Source organism: Amphimedon queenslandica, unplaced genomic scaffold (assembly GCF_000090795.2).
Source record: "Amphimedon queenslandica unplaced genomic scaffold, v1.1 AMPQUscaffold_13370, whole genome shotgun sequence".
NCBI classification, from domain to species: domain Eukaryota; kingdom Metazoa; phylum Porifera; class Demospongiae; order Haplosclerida; family Niphatidae; genus Amphimedon; species Amphimedon queenslandica.
In genome coordinates this window covers 114,497-130,410 of record NW_003546394.1, presented here as the reverse complement: position 1 = coordinate 130,410, position 15,914 = coordinate 114,497, and the positions used below count along the sequence as shown (strand labels likewise).

Genomic DNA, 15,914 nt, shown 5'->3' with positions numbered 1-15,914 from the left:
AGAGGCCATCATATATATAAAACAATTTGGACAACTGTAATTGGAGAGGAGCTTACTCTTGTTCCTGAGACAGGCAATGCCCATGATAAGTATGCTGTTGCTATTGTGAAGGCATACAGAATAGTTGGACATGTTTCTAGTGAACTTTCAAAAACAGTTTCCTTCTTCTTGAAGCAAACTGGAAATTCTGTGTCCTGTGAAATCACAGGACACAAAAAGAAAGGTGTTGGCCTATAAGTTCCATGTCAATACAAGTTTAAGGAACCACAAAAATTTTTGTCATAACTGAAAGTTTTAATCACAGATATAAAATGCCCCTAAACATAATTATTATGTACATGTATAATAAATAAATATATAAATAAATATATATACATGTATATAGGTATATATAATGTGTATTTTAATATTTGTATTCATAGTCATGAGTTGTTATGAGTTTAATATTCTTATTCATCTATAACATGTTCATTGTTTTCCAGTTCTCCTTTATCTTCAATAAACTGAGGCTCAAGATCCGCAAAAGGATCAATATCATAATCCAGATCATGAGGATCATTAAGGACCCTGGTTTTTGATTGTATTTCTTCCATTGCTGTTTCAGCAATTTCACCAACTTTGACGCAATGAATTTTATCTTCTTCACTTCCATCAGTACTAACAGATATTCCACACACCTCAAGTGACTTGATAATCACTTCCTTTGTTACACAATCCCAAGCTTGCTTTACCCATTGCAAACAAAGAAGCATACTGGGAGCACGTATGTTTCCTGCTGGGGTGTGTGATTTTTCTCCATTGGCCATCTACTCGTTGTAAAGCTCCTTGTATGCAGTCTTGAATGGTTTGTTCCAGCTGACATCTGCTGGTTGTACTAGTCCAGTAAGTCCACCTGGAATAATGACAATATCTGATTGTGTTTTCCTGTCAACAACACTTTTAACACTGTCCATTAAGTTACATCTATAAGTGTCCCATACTAGCAATCTTCTTTCAAAACTCAATGCTCCCCAACCTCTTCTAACCCAGTCCTTGGTAAGCTCCTCATTCATCCATCCGTTTTTGCTATACGCTACAATAATTCCAGGTTCTCTATCAAGCTCTCTTATAGGTCTCACGCCTTTGAAAACAACGTATGGTTTTAATTATCAGCCATCAGCCATTGCAACCAGAATAACTGTAAATCTATTCTTATCCTGACCAGTAGAACGAACTGAAACCGACCTATCTCCAGAATGAGTGACAGTTGTTTCGCCAGGCATATCAAGCCACAGTGGAGTTTCATCCATGTTTCCAATTAGGCTTAATGCATACTACTTGTTTATAAGAACTCTTCCGATATTGAGTATGAAAAATGAAACTTTAGGTACTAAGTCAACTGGAAGTCTTTGACTGACAGTTTTCCTTCTACAAGTGCCTTAAAAAGAACTTTTCTAACCATCCTCGACAGCAGTAACCTCATCATCTAATACAAGTAAGAAGTAATTATTGATTAATTATTTATTTATAGACTATAGATCTACCTTGTGAAATCTCTAGTGCCTTTCTTTGGATCTGCGTTCTAGTCACTCTCACATTTTTCTCTCTAAGTTCACTTATCCAAGTGAACAAAAGATCTTCCATGTCAGGCATTTTTGCTTTTCTTCCACCGCCAGCAACTCTTCTTTTTATAAGGAAGGGTAAGAAGAGCGGCTTTGTTCTTCTTTCACTCCCGCACGCACTTCTCGTCTATGAAGAACTTGGCAGCTGCACTCCGGTTTGATGATATTTCAGCAAAGGCGACTACTTTCAGTTTGAAATTTGCTTGAAAAGAGCCTTTCTTTTTTGAAGGTGTCTGTTGATTTTCTTGATTTTGATCTTCTTGGTTTCAACTACTAGACTGCTGGATAGACTATTTGCTCAGCATTTGCAACCTCTGCCATATTAATTACAGCAAAACGCTGAAAAATGGCTACGCCCATTGGCCCAAAATTAATTTTAATAATTATTATCACCATTAATTATGAGGGTACAAATAGAGGGCGGCTATTATTTCTCTCAAAAGTTAACAGGTGCAGGGACTATTCCAGGGCGGGTGATAATCAACGTGCGGGGTCTATTCAAGGAAATACAGTTAATGAATATGAATATATGGTTGTACCTAACATTCCAGATAGTGTAATAATCTATGTCTCAGTGGCCCATGCATAATTTCTATACATATTGGACTTACTTATGTAATCATATATGCTTGAATATCTGGTTCCACCTTATGTACTATCTCTTCAAAGTTTGGCATATTACTCACAATTGCTTCACATAATTCATAATGCTGAGAAATTGACCCAGTAATGAGACACGAAAGGACTTAAAATAAACAGTTCCCATCACCAGAGATATCAAAAGTACTATTAGGATCTGTGTCATCTGATAATGGTGTTGTTGGACTACCTGGTAAGATTCTAGTAGCTGTGAGAAATTTGAGATTTAAAATCTCACACCATTGTCAATTCTTCATTACCAGGGTAATAAACATGATGTTATCTTTACTTATGAAGAGCCTCCTAACCCAGATATTGTGAGAAGGAGACAAAGGGATTATCATCATTTCTTTTTGGATTACTTGTCTTTAATTTAATGCTTGAGAGTTTTATAGATAAAATCAGACTACTACTACAATGGTCATTTTTTACAACAAACATGGTTTTATCATCTTTTGGTTTATAATTAATGTTCGAGAATTTTAAAGATACAATCAGACTACTACTACCACCATCATCATCTTTGAAATTAAATTTGGTTTTTAGGTCTTTTCAATGAATTGAAATAATTAATTAATTTTTTTTGAGTGAGGCAATACCAAGGCAGTATTGTCAGTACAACTGTCTATATTAACTTTTCTTTTTTTGGGGAAGACTTATTTAAAGCATTATCATTATATAATTTACTCTTTTTTGGGCTATTAGACTTTTGTAAATTAGTACTCTTACGTTAATTGCCACCAACAGTACTGTTACAAGTACTTTGTACTTGACTTACAGACACCTGGACATTTGTACTGCAAGGTTCACCCATCATCAATTATACGAGTCACTTAAATCTTTCTCTTTTTTCCTTCACTTTTCTTTATTTGAGATAAGTCTTATCGAAATTTACTTATCAGCTTGTTAATTTCATGAATGTATGGATTACTAACTATAACAGAGAGAGGATCAAATGATAATAAATGTAATTGATATAATGTAGGTACCCAAGACAATGCAACATATGCCATACCATCCCCAAAAACATCAGTAGATAAATCAATAAATGGCTGTATCTAGCGAGAAGCCCTGACATTTATAAATAGTAATAGCATAAGTATAAGGGGAAACTGCTTCCTAAGTACATACAAATTCTTAGATAGCATATATCTAGATGTAAACCTTTCTATGTCACAAGTTACATCAATATGATCAAAGTTAATTGATATACGTGAAGCAAAAATACCCATCACTGTACCAATAGCATTATTAACTAATCCTAATGGCACATCAATATTACGTCTTAGCATTACTCTACAGCCTACTGCTAAAGACAATAAAGTTTCTAAACCAGCTGTTTTGCTTCGTTGATCTCTTATTTTCTCTAATATTTTTTTTGCTTTTTTGTCAAATTTTGCTGTGCAGCCACTTTCATCAAAAACATGAACACATGCTAATTCTGTTTTCTCAGTTTCAAGACTTTCTTACATTAATGCATTGATTTTTTGGTAGGCGTCTACCTTAGAAAATAGGCAAATTGCAGGAGTTGTTCCTTCACTTTCCAATTCCTTATATTTCACTTGTATTGAAACCTTAAATATGCGACTCTTAAGCACATCAATAGTTTCATCAGTCAGACAGCCATTCCTAACAGAATCAAGCATGTTAAAGAAACTTTCGTCTCCTTTTTGTCACTCATTGATTGTTAGTTTATCATATTCTACTCCATATGTTAACTGCATTTGCTGCTCCAAGTCTAGTTTTTACTAGTTTGTTGCTAATTTTTTTAAATACTGGTCTACCATTAACTGGTGGCAATTGTAAAAGGTCACCTACAAATAAAATATTTTTGGATCCAAACCATTCATCAGTTACAAATATGTCTTCTAAAGGCATGTGTAACTATGCTAGATTTACCATAAATACCTAGTCTACTATTATATTAAGTGTCTTTTATCCTTTTCTGAGCTTTATTCAAAGCCTAATATCCAGCTGTCTTTTCCCCATGCTCTATTGGTAGCTGAAATATTCTATGTATTGTTAGTCTGCCTTCATTAAATGCAGCTATACCTGTTGGTGCTATGACAGCACACATAATTTCATCACTTTTTGGATACCATGTGTCATCCACTAGGCATTTTATTGCCTTATTAAAAATGATTTACCAGTTCCACCTACATCACTAATAAACATCCTTAGTGGTTTCATATTATCTAATCTTAGTAGTCTTAAAGACTCATTCTCTAATAAGTCTTCACGTTCTTCTTGACTTATAAGATAACTCATTATTTCATCAAAACTTCTTATTTGATCTCCATTAAGCATTGCCATTAATGTTAAATTAGGTACATTTATGAGCATATCAGCTACTGCTTCTATTATTTCACCCAGAAATTGAGGCTCATCATCTTTCTTATTATCAGAAAGTTCTTCTGTAAAACTGGCTTTATTTCTTGCATGGAGTATTTTCTTTCAATTACGTTCAGCTTCCAATGTTTTCTGTAGTTTGTTGAAATGATTTTTAATGCCACGTATAGATGCTTCTCTGTGATGCCTAAAAGCTTTCATTGTTTCTCCTTCTATTATGAGTGTGCTTTCGTCTCTAATAGGCACAAATAAAAATATTAGCGAGTAATAAAAATTGTCTCTTTCTGCTTCTTGCATAGGATTAAATTTCCTATGGTTTGGAAGGACTGGCTTTGATCGATGTTTGTATTCTCATTCTCCATTTTCTTCTATTTTATCAAATTTGTAATTAGCAACAAATTCATAAAGAGATATCTTCTGTGTAATTCGGTCTTGTTAGATATGTCATTAATTATGCTATGATTAAAAATATCTTTTAAAGATTCATCCATTTAAGTTAAAATGAATAGTTTTTGACTTTTCTGCTCCCCTATGAGGCTAGCACATTAACATACTGTACGTTTTCTGATTTCATGTATAAACTTTCACCGAGAAGAAGATTGCTAGCTTTATATAGTCCTACTTATTTAGCTCGAAGTACTTTTTGGCCAATTTTCCAAAGCCTGCTGTATATGTTGTCACAGCTGCTGACTTCAACCCATAAGTCCTTTGCATGACTCTTTTCCGCTTTAGTGACATATCCAGTTACATACTCTGCTAAAGAAAGACTCCTCTCTGCTATATTTGCTGCACTTGTGCATCTGGTACTTTGTTACCAAAAAATTTAAATCAGGCGACATATATGATAGGTCATTCTATGTTGTATGAAAGAACTGACTTCTTCTAGACAATCGATACCAACAACAGGAGCAGTTTCAATTCATAGGAGGATGTCATAATGAGGCGCTCTACACATTTGATATTCTTTTGTAACATAATATTGCTCTACTTTGCCTAGAACACCTTTCTGGAGAATGACTTTGTTAAAGAAATCTATAAATTTATATGAAAAATTGTAGCAATACGGAAACAGGGCCATCCGTACATAATCTGGAAATACTATATGATTGTGTGCATTATTCACTTTTCTTAAATATTGCGCTATATCAGCTGAATCGTATTTAGCACAACTTAATGTTAGGAAAAGTGTTGGTGAGCCATACTCAGCAATCATTGCTTTGACTTCACCTTTCACACAAAACCAATTTCAGTTGTGCCCCGTATTGGAGCCAACATGGTACTTAAATTGCCCTTAAATTCTTCATCTAACATTTTTTTTTTCTAATATTTCAGCAACAGTTTGGGCAATGTTGCCCTTTGATGTTTTTAATAAATTATACATCCCAGTTTTTAAGGCTTTGTTAATTTTTAATTCGTAATAGTGCAGACAATATGAATGATTTCAACAAAATTGGGAATATTTGTTTAAAAGTCTTGATGTCATGTGTTCATTAAAAGGAAGTTTGTGCTGGATAGCTTTGTCTGCGATGATGTTCTCCATATATTGTCCAGTTAGAAATGAAGTAGGAAAGCATAACAAATCAAGATGCTCTTGCCTATTGTCAATAGGCACTTCTTTTACATTTTTTAGTTCATATTGACAGATATCAGAACCCGTTGCAATTATGCTATCAAGTGCCGAAAGGCCTTCTCAATCTTGATCATTTGCTTTTTCAAGCATTTTACATGTAGTATTGCTAACTACTGGTATAACATTTTTAGACAATTCGTCAATTGAATCGTGTACACTTCTATAAACCCAATTTTTTTTTTAATTTTCTTAATGCTGCTTTTATTTTATTTACATCAATTAGGCTACGACAGACATTATTTGATTTAGTATAGGCTGTCCATTAATAATAATATGAAGTTCTGGATTAGCCAAATGATTAAAATTTATGTGACCTTAATTGACAAAAGGTACCGTGAGGCACATTACCTTTCACACGATAAATTATTCATGATAAATTGTTCTAAATAAAGAGCGGATGTGAGCCATCAAAGCATCATGATGATGAAAACCACACCTACTTGTGGGATAGAAAGCGAATCAGCCATACAGACTGACTGTTCTCTGTTCTTTTTCTGAACTGTACTTTGCTTTTTCTTCAAGTTTTATAATGGTTAATAACTGTTGTGTTGCTGGATGTCATAATTCCGTTGAAAAAAAGCAGGGTTAAGGTTCTTTAGCTTTCCTTTGAAAGATAAGGCTTGACTGAAAAGGTGGACTATGGCTGTGAATTGTGCTAAATAGAAACCTAGGCTCTACACACGGATATGCAATGAACATTTTGTTGAAGGTATGTAGGTTATGCCTGTTGATGATTGTCATTTTATAAAACATAATAGGCAAGCCTCATTTACATCCTGATCATCTGGACTACGTCCCAACAATTTTTTCAGAAGTTTACAAGAAGGGCAAGCAAAAGAAAAAGTCAAGAAGGTTGTTGAATCGCCATCAAAATTGCGATGCAGCTGGTATTGAAGTAGTCTCACCCTGCCATAATATTGGAGCTGAAGTACCTTTAACATCCAAGGCCGAGCTTGATCAAGTAGTAGATAAAATGCAGCAGGAAACTGATGCTCTATTGAAGGAATTTGAAGAGAAAGAGAATAGTAGGAAGCTGGCAGAAGAAATAGAGATGATTGTGCAGGCATATAATGAAAGGAAAGCCAAAAGAATGTTGAGTGATGAGCAAGAAATGGATGAAGAGCTAATTGAGAGTGTTGAAGAGCTGATAGAGACTATTGAAAGTGATGAAGAGCCAATTGAGAGCGATGTAGAAGAGCCTGTTGCTGAACAGGAAAGTCATGATAATGAGTCGCAAGGAGCTTGTGAATGGTTAATCTTGCATAGCCAGACCACGCCCTCTGACGAGGGTGTACCCTCCAGCACAGAGGGTATGCCATCCAGCACGGAGGGTGTGGTCTGGCTATGCGAGACTAGTGAATGGCAGCATAAAGAGATAGCTCTGGATGAAAGCAGCCATGTTCAGCAGGAGCTTGAAGAGGATGGGCAACATGAAGATGGAACATATAGGCAGAGAATATCTGAACCAGTTGAAGAGTATTTGTACATCACAATGTACCTCAAAGATGCAGAAATTGATAAGTAGGATTAATCTTTTGGAAGAGAAGTTGTTTAAGGCTACATTTTCAGTACAGCTACTTGGAGCAAATGATAAGCATGCAAAAATTTTTACAGGTTTACCATCATGGAAAATATTTTACCACCTTTATAACTTTATTGCACCACATCCTGGCAAGTCAATATCTCTGTCTCTGGAAGATGAATTATTGCTTACTCTTTGTTGCTTTCGACTAGGATTGCGAATTGAAGATTTAGCTGTAAGATTTTTCATATCAAGCACTTCTGCATCAAGAATATTCAACAAATGGATAGATTTACTCTATGTTCGTGTTAAATTTCTTATTAAATTGCCATCACGTGAGCTTTGTCAGCAAAATATGCCAATGGTTTTTAAGGAATTATATCCATTATGTATAAGTATAATTGATTGCTCGGAGATTTTTATTGAGATACCTAAGAAGTATGATGCTCGATATAAAACATATTCTAACTACAAGAGTCATAATACTGCCAAGTTTTTCGTCTCAATCACACCATTTAGCACAAATTCCTTTTTGTGTCAATGTTGGGGAGGTCGAGTATCAGACAAAAAACTGACTCAAGAATGTGGTTTTTTTATAATTATTACAAACTGGTGATGTGGTACTTGCAGATGGAGGTTTTACAATAAGAGATGACATTAGTGTTTATGGTGCTGTACTTAAAATTCCTGCTTTCACTAGGGGTAAGAAGCAACTCCCTCAAAGAGATGTTGAAATGTCCAAGAAATTGTCTCAAGTGAGAATACATGTAGAACGAGTAATTGGATTGCTCAAGAATAAATATACTATTTTACAAGGAAGGATTCGTGTTAATATGTTAAAGCATGAAGATGAATCAAATGGTGTGTGCAACATTGATAAAATACTGACTGTGTGCGCATCATTAGTTAATTTGTGTAAAAGTACAGTTCCATTTTAATTATTTTGTAATAACTTCTAAATGCAATCTTGACAAAACCATGATCCTGTTGGTTCTTCAACCAAACCCACGCAACCGAAATGAATCCAACCAAATTTGCATGATGGGTTGTCACACTCGATCATTGCACCAAATTCTCCTGTTCGACAGTAACAGTATATACCTTGCTTACTGATGTGAGTTTCCCTAGGTTTCTTTTCACCAACTAGAACTCTTGGTAGAATCACTTTCAGGAAAAAGGAATCAAGCTTTGTTTTAATAGAATCAAAGAATTCTTTGTCAAAGGGAATCCTCTCTATAAAAATATCGATGGTGGTCCAAACTACAAAGTCACAATAACAACACTCCATAATTCCCATTTGACCTTGTACTTGGTAATACTATTAGTGTGTTTTAGATAGCATGTTTTCGAAAATGTACGGTGCAGATGCTGGCAGACTAGTTTGTACACTGTATGGGCACTTTATCTTCACAATACCCTTGCCACAACAACTGCAGGAAGTAAGCCCATCTGGAGATGCACCCAGATGAGCTGAGCTAACACTGACGTGTAAGCCAGTACAGGCTACAACAAAATCTTTATGGTCAAGTGAAGTGATCTCTTTATATGCTTCTCGTGCCATGTTTTCATTATCGATTCCCCAGGTAAGTGCTGGAACTTTAGGTGACTTTTTACTGCTTAAAATGTCAGAAATTAGTGACTTAGAGGGTTTTCAATTTTTGTGTGACATATTGCTGAGAATTTTGACGTGGTCAGGTGTCCTTTTCTATGCTCCCACCAAACAAATGACTGTGACTGGAGCTTACTGCTTTCTGCCAAATACTTTGACTCATCTTCAGTTATCTTAAAGACATTTTTGAAAATGTGATCACACTCTGACATCAGGGAGTATTCTTGATACTTTGGGTGATGAAAAGATGTAATGATACGTGGTAGAGAACATATGGCTGCAGTATAATTAGGTGCTAATGGTTGTCGAACTGGCATGAATGCCATCAAAACTGCAGAGTCAGGATATATGTCACTGAGAGTTGTAATAAAGTTTCTTTTTTCTTTTTCAGTGGGCTCTTCAATTTTCCTCTTCTTTCTTCTTGTACTTAGGTCATTTTCCCTCTGTCACTCTGCTTACTGATGGTTTTGAGAAATCAATGTTGCAAATCATTGATGGTTCATGCTAAAATTTATACCAATTTAGACCTCCTGCATGCACACATATGAAGTACCATACCTTTTTAGAAAAAGCTTGATTCCATTGGCAAACTGTAGAAGTGCTTCCGGTGTATCCATTCTTTAAAGCACTTTCAATCTTGAATAAAATTGCAGCACTGTGACAACATCCTTCTGCCAATTTTTATGGATACAGTTGAAAACTTCCAAGATACTGCTAACTCACAAAATGTTCAAATAATGCTCTATGAGAAAGACGTGTGGCAGTTGCAGTAAATGCAATGATTTCTTTTAAATCATCCATATTATTTTGGCCCTCATAGATTACAATTTATGTTTATAATGCACAAACTATGCTATAAAACTTACCCATCCATAAACTTACCCTGCCATACAGGTACAGTGACAAAATATGATGTCTCTCGTTATCCTTGCAGCCACCCAGCAAATGTGGGCCTTCTCAGAAGAGCTTTGGCTAGGATTTACCTTTGCTTTTGAAATGCTACATGTAGAATCAATCTCCCATATCAATATATGTCTCACATGGCCGCTTTGAAAGTAATTATAACCATCAAGACTTTTCCACTGCAGCAACAGCTTTCTAGTGTAGAGTCCTGGCTTGTCAATATAATAACAAAATATGTGGCCAAATTCTATTGCAGGCCACATTCTCATGTAATCTACAAACTTATCATCATTACAATAAGGATCATCTGTGTCCTTAAAGAAGAAGGTACACTATAAAACTATCCACGCAACATCATAGAATCGCGTCCGCCCGTCACCATATAAAAGGAGGTGCCCTGGGCACAATATGGCGGCCACATTTGAAAATAACAAAATGGCTCCCCACACTGTTCTTACCATGGCTAAATCACTAGCAAAACGTATTATTAAAACATTAAAATTAGTAAAGGCGAGAGAGTTAACCTACAAGCACAGGTAAAAAGCATGGCAAGAAGAAAAATGGTATAATTGACTTGAAGTAATAGTTTTTTACATTATTATCAAATATTTATATTGTACATTCTGAAAATCTGTCAACAGCCAAACAAACATGGTTAATAATGCTATCAGGCAGGTTATAAGTGATAGTGGCAAAGGAATAGCCCTCATTACTACATAAAAAACCAGCCCAGGAACTGCCACCACTGAGACCAGAAGGCCTTGCCGACTACCAATTATCAGCCACCCTCATCAAGTAGAAGTGGTTACAGCAAAAGACCCCCACTTGGTCCTCAATGAGATCCTAGTACTGGTAGCAGTTGAAACATTCAACGATCCACTGGAAGTAGTAAATACAAAAATTATATTATTCCAAATTATGAAAGCATATACAATAACAGAGTTGAATGGATATGGGGATGGTGAGAAGCTTGCTGTAGTTGTGTACATCTTCCCAATTGTACCAAGTAATGCCAATCAAAATATACCAGCACAAGTATATGCTAGTACGAGCCTAAAAAGTATTAATGCCAATTAATGTATGATTACTTTACATTCACATTATACTTACTTCTGTACCTACTACATAATAAACTTGAGTTATGATTACAGGACTCAACTATCATTGAACTGAAATTCAGCACAAATCACATGACTTATACTATAATAATAATAGTAATAATATAAATAATTATAATTTTAATAATTATTATAATAAAATAATAATAAATAATACCTGACTGTAATTGATCACCCTTCGGTCAAGCATACGACACCATCATCAACATAAGCGTCTCAATAGCCAATCCTATATCTATGCACAAAATGGCTGCTCTTCGTCCCCCATCACCAATACCTTATTTTATATTAACACTAATTTCAAACACATTATAACTACCTAAAGTATTGAGTATAACTAGCATCATGTGAAGAGCCTCTAAATCCCGACTAAATCAGCAAGAGAGACAGCATTTCCAGCGCCTTCTTTTAGTGCCTAAAGACCCCTTAACTCAATCAAGCCTAACTTGAACTGGTCCTTGTCTTCTTTGAGAGTAAAATTTAACTCAATATGGTACCAAAACCCCTCTCTGCCTGCGTTTTTCCTTGAAGAAACAACATCATCTAGAGCAGACATTTTTACATGTGAAAAAAACGGAAGCCACCATGCCCAGGGCACCGCCTTTTATACCGCATCTTCTCGTTTAAGGTTCAGATATTTGAGCTTATCAGCATATCTAGCCTTTGCAATAGGATCGAGAGCCTTATAATAATCACTGCACATGGTATCTATCCCACTAGTAGGTGTGGTTTTCATCATTATGATGCTTTGAAGACTCATCCACTCTTTATTTAGAACAATTTTTCATGAATATTTATCGCGGAAAAGGTCTATGGTGATAATAAGTCAACTTGTGTGTTGTTGGTCGAAAAAAGGCTTTTTGCACAAGCTGATTTTACAGACAATAAGCTATCATTTGATGACAAAGATGCCGCTATACTCCTTGTAGTTCCAGAGAAAGAAGCTACTAGATCCTCTAGCCATTACTGTACACAGAGCACGTCACACGGCTCATGAAACGGAGGTAAATGGGGTGTCATGGTGACGATTGGTATCCTAGCGACTAACCATGGTTACAAGCAAATATTAAAAGTGGGTACTGTGTCTTGATTGAAGAAACAAGGCAAATTGCTCTCTTATTGAATAGGGAGGAACGTCATAAGTTAAGCATCACAAGCGGGGTGCGGCTTGAGATGCTCCATGACTATTTCGACGACGAGGAGTCAGGTAAGAAGCTATGAAAGCCATTAACCACACAGAAGCTATGAAAGCCATTAACCACACAATGAATACTTACATACTTAACACCTAATTAGCACTACAATCCAACTACTTTCCTAAAATAACATTGTTAATTATGATAACAGTAGAACAATAGTGACAGTAATACTACATGCATTCTAGCATTAAACATTAAACTTTATTATTATAAAAAACAATACACAAAGTGATGGAAGATGAAAGCAGCAGCGGTAACAAGGGCATTGATGACAGTGGTGAGCTACAAATTATTGAAGAGCTTAAGATATGTGGATTGACTGTTATGAGTGATGACTTACCAGGAGACATGGAGATGGCAGTGGTCTTGAGGATCCTGAAGGCATGCAGACTGCAGGAGTGAGAGGGATTGAGGAACCAGTACAGGTACCTGTTCAGGTTTAGAGAGAGGTGGACATAAGGGAGAAGAGGAAAGTGAAAGACTTCCTTTAGGCTGCTTGTGGTTGCTCTGAAAGCTGCTGGAGAAAGTTTGAACCATCTTACTTCAGAGCAACCAGAACCAGCTTGTTGGAGCTGTCTTCCCATGAGTTAGACATGGTTTTGATGGGACAGATAATGGCTGGAACACACTGTGATGAGGGTACCAGCAACAAGAAAATTAACATTAGAGAGAGACAGAGGAACTTCACTAAATTCACTCATGGGGGAATGAAGGTCAGTCACATTCTTATAATATAATTAAATGAAACGGTACTGCAAAGGTGTGTAAAGACACTTTCATGTTTATTCATGGCATGAGGGAAAAGAGACTGAGATATACCTCACTTTTATAGTAGCTAGTTTGACCCGTATTTTAGAGTACATGGGAACACTGGAAAAACGCCCAGGCATGCACTTTCTGCTGACAGTAAGAGATTGTCAAGTTCATAAAAAGCTATGCAGAGATGCATGCTATAATGCTACCTGGGTGTATTCCTGGTGTTAAACATTTTGCTGAGACCCATTTACTGCCATCAAGTACGACAAGGATGGGGGTGTACAAGGACTATGTGAGAGCAGTAACAGGAGAGGTTTGTACTTACAATTGGTTTCTTTCATACTGGAGAAAGCATGTGCCTGACTTTCGTGTCATAAAGCCCATGTTGGACCTGTGTTGGGTTTGCCAACAGAACAGTGCAGCCATCATGAGGATAACTAACCTACCAATAGAGAGACAGACTACTGTAAGGACATGTAATATAAATAATTTCTTGTAACAATAACAATAATTATGAGGCTTCACAAAAGGCAAATCAACACATTGATTTAGTGAGGAGTACTACAGGTTGGTACTAAAGAAGCTGCCACTCTTCTAAAGGGACTCTTTACCAACCCAGTCACAGGACTTTCTTGTCTACCATTAAGCAGACCATTGGCGGAGTTGGACATCATGGCTCACTACAATTTTGACTATGCTCAGCAGGTAACAATTAACATACTGCGTTTACATTGTGTATTATTATCACTTATCTTTAGGTCCACATTTTATGAAATCCATTACAACCAGGCCCAATATACTTCCTCACTCCATGTAAGTGTGGTATATTCGGAGTCTGCTGCGAGGCAATTCCACATCAAGTCAACTTTCTTGTTGATGAAGCTTTCTTGACTGGAAAGGGAGCCAATGCTGTAATCAGTATGCTCCATTACTACCAGGAGCATCATGGTGTTCACTCTGCCATTGTTCACTTCAATCAATGCGGACAAATGTGCTGGGCAGACAAAGAATAATCCCATGATTTGGGTGACTAAAACAAACATTAGAATGCAAACACTACAGACAAAAATTACTCACATACCTGCTCCTTTATCTTTTAGTATTTGTTATGGAGAGTGCTCACTGGACAGAACAAGAGAATCAGCCTGTCCTTCCTGCCAGCAGGCCATACCAAGTTCTCCCCAGACTGGTGCTTCCGTCTGTTGAAGCAGAGGTTTTGGAGGAGTGTGGTGGGATCACTGCATGACTTGGAAGAGGTGGTGGAGAGGTCCGGAAGTGTCAACAAAGCAAAGTTTGTTGGCACACTGGAGAGTGAATGTATCTTGAAGTAACATGATTGGACTGGACACCTGGCACCTTTCTTTAGGAAGATTAAGGCCATTAAGACATTTCATCACTTTGTGATGGATTGTCAAGCATTGGGTGAAGTCTCCTTAGGGAACCAACTGTAGTACCATCAACTTGCTTGCCACCAGTAGTTTCACCTATTGGTCTGTCAAATGAACGGCAGTGGTGTTTCTATGACAGGATCCGGCAGTTTTGTCCTGATGAGTGTAAGGATCTAACATGTTCATACCCATCTATTGCTAGACCAAGTTCACATCGAAGTACTCCTGAGGCTGACATGTCCCAGAGCCAGCAGAAGAGGTAGAGGTACCAGTGAGCTCTACAAGGAGAATAAGACATGCAAGAACTGTAGTTTGACTGGTCATAACAGCCGTACATGTACTAACTAGTGACATGTCAGGTTCTAAGGTCTCAGTCCATTCTGTTGGTGAATGTCATACATATCACACTGCATATCCATCCATACAGTTGGTCACTCCATCCCTCACTCTCACCATCCTTATCTTTCTAGTCGGTCTTTCACTTACTCTCTCTCTCTCCCCCTTGTCCTCTTATGTGCCATATATATACTTATGTCATGTCTTGAGTCACACTACATTACATTTTTTCGCATATATTGTACTGCTACCACTACCAATCCCATCAAATAAGAAATAAACACCCCTAACCCCCACACCCACACCCCTTAAACACATGGTTCAAAAATTGAGGTAGAGGTACATGCAGCAAAGAAAAGCCACAGTCACTTTAAGTACTTTATAAATACACACCAAATACTTGCCAGCTTATCACAATGCACACACACTAGTGTATATAAAAAAACCTACTTATACATGTACACCATAAATAAGCTCACCAGGTAATTAGCAGCAAAGATATATGGTGGGCAAAGGGGTGAGAATTAGGCCCTTAGAGATATTGTAAACCCCCAGTTCTGGTTCTCAAGGCCAGACTGCCTTGCCCGGTGTCTGCCATACTACGTGTACACGTAAGAATGACAAACCACACCTTGATATATGTAACACAAGCATGGTTGGCTTGGGTCATACGACTGCCAGTCTTTGTGGATTGCCGGAATTGGAGCTTGCAACCGACTGTGGTCAATGCTCTGAGGTCTGACCGTCAACGAAATTTCTAGTCATTTTACATGAGCGTGACTGTCAAGGGTTGTGTGAGGCTGAGAAATCTAGTTTAGTGAAATATTGAGCAAACACTTACCTGAGGTACGTGTTGGAAGTAAG

At 36.9% G+C, this 15,914-nt stretch overlaps 1 protein-coding gene across 1 annotated transcript; it reads right to left on the bottom strand.

Moving 5' to 3' along the window:
• Positions 1 to 8,696: 8,696 nt before the first annotated feature.
• Positions 8,697 to 9,302, bottom strand: LOC109582621 (chromatin modification-related protein png1-like). The gene is made up of 2 exons (XM_019997464.1): positions 9,203 to 9,302; positions 8,697 to 9,001 (listed from the first exon to the last, which is right to left on the bottom strand). Exons 1-2 carry the CDS (start codon positions 9,300 to 9,302, stop codon positions 8,697 to 8,699), a joined length of 405 nt encoding a protein of 134 aa, XP_019853023.1.
• Positions 9,303 to 15,914: the final 6,612 nt, after the last annotated feature.